The 8,302-nt window shown below is 49.8% G+C and overlaps 2 protein-coding genes across 2 annotated transcripts in view; both read left to right on the top strand.

Annotated features, from left to right (window-relative positions):
• Positions 1-2,200, top strand: part of LOC102847134 (zinc finger protein 615-like) — a 23,065-nt gene extending 20,865 nt beyond the window's left edge. Inside the window, exon 4 of the mRNA XM_006897390.1 lies at positions 348-2,200. Within this exon, the coding sequence (XP_006897452.1) occupies positions 348-2,200 (1,853 nt within the window). The remainder of the gene's footprint in view (positions 1-347) is intronic.
• A 5,498-nt stretch (positions 2,201-7,698) lies between these two features.
• LOC102846728 (zinc finger protein 350-like) overlaps positions 7,699-8,302 on the top strand; it is a 13,876-nt gene continuing 13,272 nt past the window's right edge. Inside the window, exons 1-2 of the mRNA XM_006897389.1 lie at positions 7,699-7,790; positions 7,841-7,976. Coding sequence (XP_006897451.1) covers positions 7,699-7,790; positions 7,841-7,976 — 228 coding nt within the window. The remainder of the gene's footprint in view (positions 7,791-7,840; positions 7,977-8,302) is intronic.

Here is an 8,302-nt window from a genome sequence, read left to right as displayed (position 1 = left end):
TGATGGGCACCTGGGTTGTTTCCAACTCCTTGCTACTGTGAACAAAGCTGCGATAAACATGGGTGTGCGTCATCAATGAATTTTTAAAAATATTTCTGTGTTTTGGCCCGGTTCTCTCTTTGGTCTTCCTGTGGGAGAGTTCAGACACAGGTGAAGACAGCAGGATCTATATTATACATGTTTTCAGTGGATTGCAAAGTCGGCCCAGAGTAGATGAGTACCTTGATGTTTCATAGGCTACCTAAATTTTGTTTGTTTGTACAGCGGGTGGATAAAATCACAACACTCAATTGCTGTGTTCCAAATCAAGACAGTGGAAGGATTCATTGTTACTCCTTTTTCTCTAGAAATCCGGAATGTTGATGGTCACCTGCGTGGGCACCTGCAGTATGGAAGAAAGTTAGACAGCAGGGATCCACTCTGTGAGCCGGCTGCATTGGGAAACCACGCTATCTTTGAGCCCCTTGAAAGCTGTGTGAAGTCAGAATTCACTTTGCCAGCGGTCCCTCAGAGCGGAGGTGGTGATGTCAAGAACTTGGACGAGCTTTTCGGAGGCGAGCAAACCTTGCTGCGCGATGACCGTGAGCAGTTCTACCCAGTGGTCATCATGCCCGAGTGTCAGCCCGCCAGCCACCCGGACTCCCCGCTCCCTCAGCCTCAGAAAACCAGGCACCCCGAGACCCCCCACGTGTGTAACAAATGTGGGAAGACCTACACCAGGAAGTCCTGGCTCGACGCGCATCAGATCGTCCACGTGGGACAGACACCTTACAGGTGCCACCTGTGTGGAGAAACCTACTTCAAAAAGTTCAAGCTCATCGAGCACCATCACACGAGCCACCAAGGGCAGAAGCCCTACAAATGCCCGGACTGCGGCAAAGCCTACTTCCACCTGTCACACCTCCACTATCACCAGAAAACCCACATGGCTGAGAAGCCTTACATGTGCAGCCAGTGTGGGAAAGGCTTCATTCGCAAGCGCGACCTGGCCGTGCACCAGCAAACTCACACCGCCGAGAAGCCCTTCGGGTGCAACGAGTGTGGGAAAACCTTCAAGTACAAGACCAGCGTCATCGTGCACCGGAGGACACACAGTGCCGTGAAGCAGTACGTGTGTCCTGAGTGCGGGAAAGGCTTCAACCACAAGACCAGCGTCCTTGTCCACCAGCGGACCCACAGCGCCGAGAAGCCCTATCGGTGCCAGGAGTGTGGCAAGGGCTTCGCCCAGAAGAGAAGCCACATGATTCACCAGCGGATTCACACGGGCGAGAAGCCCTACGGGTGCCAGGAGTGTGGGAAAGGCTTCAACTACCGGGAGAGCCTCATCTTGCACCTGCAGATCCACACCGGCGAGAAGCCCTTCGTGTGCAGGGCCTGCGGGAAGGACTTCAACAGGAAAGGCAGCCTCATCATCCACGAGCGTATCCACACAGGTGAGAAGCCCTACGTGTGTCCCGAGTGTGGCCGAGGCTTCAGCCAGCGGGGCGGCCTCATCACCCACCGGCGCACCCACACCGGCGAGAAGCCCTACGTGTGCACCGAGTGTGGCAAGGGCTTCAACCAGAAGCCTTGCCTCGTGGCCCACCAGCGCTACCACACGGGCAGGAAGCCCTTCTCGTGTGCCAGGTGCGGCAGGTCCTACTCGCAGAAGTCCAGCCTCATCCGGCACGAGAAGATCCACAACGGGGAGAAGCCCTTCCAGTGCAGCGACTGCGAGAGCGCCTTCGAGACCAAGCGCGAGCTCTTCCTGCACCAGGTGGTCCACACGGGACAGAAGCTGTACAGCTGCGACGAGTGTGGGAACGCCTTCGCCACGGCCTCTCACTTCTACCTGCACAAGAAGAAGCACCAAGAGGAGAACCCCAGGGAAGCCATCAAGGTGGAGGAAGAGCCGTGCGCCGTGAGCCAGCCGGCGCCTCTCATCGGTGACCTCTTCCACGGGGAGAGCCCCGTGGGCCCGGTGACCGCTGTGCAGGTGCCGCCCGAGGCCGCTCAGACCTCTGTCCACATCAGGGAGCTCCTGGCCAGCGGGAACACGGTCCTCGTGGGGCAGTCGGCTGCGGGAAGCGAGCCGGCCGGAGCCTTTGTCCCACAGGGAGATCTGATGGACACCGTCAATGTCGTGCCTGTGAATGTAGCCAACATGGCAGTGCCTTCCATGTCCAGTTACATCCTGTTTTACGTCCCACCATACCTGTAGGACCCACCTGTGCCATGCTCGCAGGGGAGGGACGAAGCCTCGGCAAGGGGTCCTACCTCGTTGTATATCTCCGAAGTGTATCCTGAAGGGAATCGTGTGATGCAGACTTGAGGAAAACCTCATATGCTCGTCCTGCGTAAATATACAGAGGGAGCTCTGATGGCCTCGTCTTAAGGACTTGGACTTGCCTGTCAAAGGCTTGCGGTTCGAAGCCACCAGCTGCTCCAGAGGAGAGAGGTGGGCAGTCTCCTCCCGTGTGATGAACTCTCTCTGAACAACCCTCAAAGTGTCAGCTATGAGTCGGTTCCGACTTGACGTTGCATGATATCAGCAGATGATTCCCGACCAGTGTTGACATGACCACACTCACAGAGCTATCACTCGCTCTGCTGTGGCGGTCACTCAGCGAGGCCGACTGGCACGGGGACGGCAGCAGGGGGTGTCCGCGTGACGGGGCGTGTGAGGACGGTGCACCGTCCAGCAAGGCCTTCAAGCCCATGTTCCATAGGATCGGTGGGAGTCGGAGCTGAACAGCGGTTGTAGCATTGATGAGGAAAGCTGGATTAATTCCTGTGGACAAAATCTAAGTGCTGTGAATTTTTAAAGCAAAAACTCATCGGTATTTTGAAGGTTGCTGCAGATGACACAGGAGGTGGTTCGTGGGATGGGGCAAGGCTGCGTTCTGCGGGGCTTATTCGTAGCAGTTCACTGTCCTCAGCTCAGCGTCAAAGAACTAAGACCAGAAACCACTGACCCGTCCCCACTGCCGCCCAGTTGGTCCTGACCCAGTGACCTCCTCCATCAGGTTCCTAACACTGTAAATATATATGTTTTCAACATTTTTCTTATTTAAGTGAAAGTTTTACAAATCATATTGGTTTTCCAGACACTAACTCATAGACACCTTGTTTTATAACATTAGTTAACCCCCCCGCCCCCGAGTAATAGAATGAATTACTTACAATGTCTAATCCAACCGCGATTAACACTACAACGTCATGAGAGGCGGCTCCTCATCTCCCCCGCCCCAACTGGAGTGATCGGTGGATTTGAACAGCCGACCATTCAGTTCGCAGCCCGATTACCTACCCCCTCTCTCCTCCCAAGACTCCTTGCCATACCTAATAGAACATTGTATTAACATGAAGAGGGACCTATGAAATGATAGTCTTCCCTGTGCGTCTGTTTATTAGTGGATATTTGTCACATTAGGCCTTTGTACCTAGCCCTGTCATCAGGAACCAAGGATACAGCCATGAATACATAAGAAAAAACCCATGCCTTCTTAGAGTATGGAGTCGAAGCGTATTTGGGAACCTCGATGTTCCGGATAATGCAGCCAGGTGACGCACTATCTACGTGAAATGGGATAGATAGGGAATTGCTGGCACATGGGGCTTAGATAGACACTTTAGGGAGTTAGAAAAAAAAAAAAAAAACAAAACTAAACACCTCTTACGACAACATCTTGTCAAAATCTAGTTGTCATCGACTTAATCCCGACGTGTGTGGGGGGGGTCCATGCATGTGTTAACGCAGAACTGTGTGCTTCCCCAGGGTTTTCCGTGGCTAATTTTCCCCAAATAGATTGTCAGAGCTCTCCTCTGAGTGGATCTGAACCGATTACCCAGGAGCGTGAACCGTTTGCGCGGCTCATAGACTCTTAGGCTAAGTATTCCTTCTACTGGTCCTCAAGCAGCTTAGGGAACAGTTCAATTCTTTTTTGTTTATAAAGTACACATGCCGAGGCAGTTTATGAAGGCAACTCACTGTCCTCCCAGTTCTGTAATAAATTTCTGACAGATACTGCAAAACAAAGAAAGTACACAAGCTGTCACCCAACTTAGTCATCATTTCCTTGATGGGTTTTGTATTTATCTCTAAATTATTTTAAATTCTTTGGCAGTTTTTCTGAGGTATATCCAAGTAGCTTATAAATCACTTGAATAACCCTAACCCTGACTATTTACATTTGAAACAAACAAAAAAACCTAACAAAACACCAAAACCTTCAGTTCCATAGTTTTGCTGGCCACATCTTATGAGTTTGGTGTGTGTTACTACTTAGACAATTAGACATCACAGTGAACAAGAGCTGGGTTTGTCTATGGTTTTAGGATGTGTACTGACTGAAATCTCCATCATCCTGGAAAAAAATTATACTGGAAAGCACTGGTTGGCATGATTGTATGTTCCCAACCCACAGAAATACATCTAATGATAGAATATTTTTAAAAGGTAATAAATGGACTAGTGAACTAATCAAATAGCATTTGAGCATTGATGTGAATCAGCAATTGGAAGGCATTGAACAGACTAGAATTTTCCCCCAAGTATCAATTACATGTAGAATTACAGAAACTCAGTATTTTAATGTTAAGGGGTCAGAGAAGAAAGGGAGGGAGAAGAAAGAGAGAAAGAAAGGAAGGAGGGAGGGCCGGTCACTCTCTGGGGGGTGGTGGGCCCAGAGATGTTGGAAGAAAACAAGGATTCACCTCTAGAACAAACAGAAGGGCTTCCCTACAGCCGGCTTCCTGAACTTGTCTTACCACCATTGAGGATAGTATAGTGCTTTCTAGTCTCTTACTGGGGGATCTACAGAGATTCATAACCATTCCCTGAGCAGGGCAGGGTTTGGGCCAGTCCATGGGCCACAGTGGTGGAAGGCCAGAAGAGTAAGGTCCAGGGCAAAGCTTGCTTGTGGGCATGGCTGAGAAGTTGGCCTAAGTAGAGAACTGTATCCTGAGTCTTTCCTGGCCTTGAAGGAACCCCTGACATCACTGATAAACCCCATGTTCGTGAGTATGCCCCTGACCTTGGCAGTGTGAAATTCCTGAACCCAGCATAAGAAGTACAATGCCATGGGAGAAAAAGGCTGGTGAGAGAAGGTAAGTCTGTCCATTTCCTAGGCATCAGGCTTGACCTGACGATAATGGATTCTCTTAACCCACTCCTGACATCAGAGGAGGTCAAGTGCCTCCGCCAAGACATTTTTACAATGAAGGGATTTTTCAGTGCTGTGAATAAGTCATTGAAAGACAGTTGTGGGAGCTCTGGTGGCCTAGTGGTAAGAAGCTGTACTGCATGCTCAGAGGTATGTGGTTCAAATCCACCAGATGCTCTGATGGAGAAGGAGGGACAATCTCCTCCTGTACCAGTCAGATCCGATTTGACGGTACACACACAGAATAATAATAATTTTTTTTAAAAAAAAGACAGTTGTACAGAATACAACTAACTGGTCAGATACATTTCCAGGTGACATTTGAGAGACTTACCAGTTGTATACAAACATGCAGGACTCCTAAATAGACACCTAAAAACCCATCCTGGGAACTTCAGTCTGTATTAATGAATGTGATTATTATAATTACCACTGAGTCGATTTGGCTTCATGGTGACACCATGTCGACCTAGTGAAAATGTTTTATCAGCCACCTCAGAAGGTTCATCTGAGAGGGTCTGAACTGCCCGCCTTTTGGTGGGAGTTGTGTACCCTCGATTCATAATCAGCCCATTGCTGACCCCCCAGCAGGTTTTCAGACGCAGTAAACCACACAGGACTTGATCACCCATCGTAGTGGCAGCTGGTAGACTTGAACCACATACCTCTGCAGTATCAGTGCAATTACTTGCCACTAAGCTAGTATTTGCCCATTTGTGCTATCAAAGATTTCCAAGAGGGGCACAGAGCATGAGAAATGGGAGGAGCTGAAACACTTTGGGGTTCTGGGACATGAACCCCTCTGGCAACCTTGAGATTTGTGTCATTCCCAAAATCTCAGCTGTCCGTCAGGTGCTGAGTTGAAGCATGTCGTTTTTACGTCTTCATTCCTTCTCAGCCTTCCGGGGAGTGGGGCTGTCAGCCTGTGTTCACCGTATTCTGCTTGTTAGTCCTATAGATTAAGACACAGTATTTTTAGAAGACAAGGTGGAAGTTGTCCATGACGTTGCTCTCTCTGAACTCACTCCAAAATCTCAGGTTAGAGAGTATTCAGTCTGTCAGAATCCTTTTCACACACCACTGATTTAGGAACTTTCTCCTCACTGGGAATGCATTGGAGGAAATGTTGTTAAGTGCCATCGAGTTATAGGGGACTCAGCGACCCTATAAACGAAAAGCATGGACCCTTGTATAACTGTCGTCCTTTCTCTAAGTTCATAGGGTTTCCAGAGGCAAGCTATGTCAGAAGCGGATGCCACTCCTGCTTCCAAGCTTGTTTTAATCAGGCAGCTCCACCAAACACTGTCCACCATGGGTAACCATTCTCGCATTTGACACATCAGTGTCACAGTGTTCAGCTTCACAGCAACCATGAGTTACCTTTGTACAGCAATGCACAGACCAGGGCTGTACGACATTTGGCTTGGTAGCATCACTGGGGGAAATACGCTAAGTGGGGGAAAAAAGGTTGCATTGTAGGGTGTTTGGGTTTTGTGGGTTTTTTTTTTCCCTTTTAGAAGGATTTTTCTTTTTTTTAAATTTTATTAATTTTGTGTGAGTGTACCGTCAAATCAGATCTGACTGATACAGGAGGAGATTGTCCCTCCTTCCCCAGCAGAGCATCTGGTGGATTCGAACCCTGCGCCTCTGGGATTGTAGTTGCAGCTCCTTGCCACTAGGCCACCAGAGCTCTGGATTTTTCTTTTTTTTAAATGGCTCACTATAATTATTGGTCAATTTTACATGGTGAATCACATAAAAAATAATTTCTTTTTATTAATGTCAATGAAAATTTAAAGACTTTGGATTTCCATTCATTCATTGTTGCACTTTTCTCCCTGCCCACCCTCCCCTCTAGTACAAGACCCTCTTGGAAAAGTAAATGAAAAATTCTTTCATTGTTTCATAGTCCCTCCCCACAGGACCACTAGACTATGCAGCCTTCGATGTGAACTCCTGTCATGACAAAAATACCTAATCACATATCCCTTTCAAACAGTTTTCTCCCTCATCTGTTTCAAGGCAGTATACATTATTTAACCCATCTTTTTCGGTCTCCCCCCAACCCTGATGTCAGTCCTGTTTTACAACAGTGGCACCATGCAGTATTTGTCCTTTTGTGACGGAAATATTTCACTCAGCATCAAGTCCTCCAGGATCATCCATTTTGACTAATATTACATGAGTTCCTTGTTTTACATTACAGCTTCTCTATCCATTCGTTTGTTGATGGGCACTTAGCTTCTTTCAAACTCCTTGCTGTTGTGAACAAAGCTGCAATAAACATGGGTGTGCATTAAAAAAAAGAATTTCTAACAAGTAGTTGACACATGTCCAGGTGCCTGCGACTCATAGCGACCCTATGTACAACAGCCCTAAACTCCGCTCTGTCCTGTGCCAATCGCACTGTCTCTGACACTCCCATCCCGATTATCCCAGTCACTGAATCAATCCACCTCATAGAGGGCCTTCCTCTCCTGCGCTGTCCCTCCACCCTCCCAAGCATGACGTCCCCCTCCAAGGACTGGTCCCTCCTTGCAACATGTCAAGCTCAATGCAGAACGGGGCCGGAAGTGACGCGTGCGCGCGCGCGCCGAGCCCCGTGTCCCTCGCCGGCCGCTGTAGCCGCGGGCGCGCGTCGCGGAAGTAAGTGCAACTTTTCCCGAGTTCGCCTGTGGCTTCGGGGAACCGGCCAGCGAGTGCGCTTTCTCCCGGGTCCGGGCGCGGGAGGCGCGTGGACGTGAGGGCCCCCGAGGACCGCAGACGCCCGGCGAGAGATCGATCGGTGGAGGTGCTGACCCTTCGGGGATCGGGAGGGAGGCGAGCGCCTGTGTACCTGCAGTGGGATTGAGCCTGTCGCCACTGGCCAGGTGCGGGGGTCAGTGCTGGCCCCTGTGCCCGGGAGGGGTCCGGGGTGGGCTCGGGGTCTGCTATGCAGCCAGGCGGAGTCGGAGTCGGAGGGTGGATCCTGAAAGTGGGGGGAGTGTGGCTCTGGCTTCGCGTAAATGCGCCCCTCGTGCATTGCACTGAGTGAGTATCGTGTGCATTGCACTGAGTGAGTATCGTGTGCATTGCACTGAGTATCGTGTGCATTGCACTGAGTATCATGTGCATTGCACTGAGTATCGTGTGCATTGCACTGAGTGAGTATCGTGTGC

Source organism: Elephantulus edwardii, unplaced genomic scaffold (genome assembly GCF_000299155.1).
Source record: "Elephantulus edwardii isolate Elephantulus edwardi_28Jun2011 unplaced genomic scaffold, EleEdw1.0 scaffold00208, whole genome shotgun sequence".
NCBI lineage: Eukaryota > Metazoa > Chordata > Mammalia > Macroscelidea > Macroscelididae > Elephantulus > Elephantulus edwardii.
The sequence above is the reverse complement of the archived record's forward strand: the minus strand, read 5'-3'. Positions and strand labels throughout refer to the sequence as shown.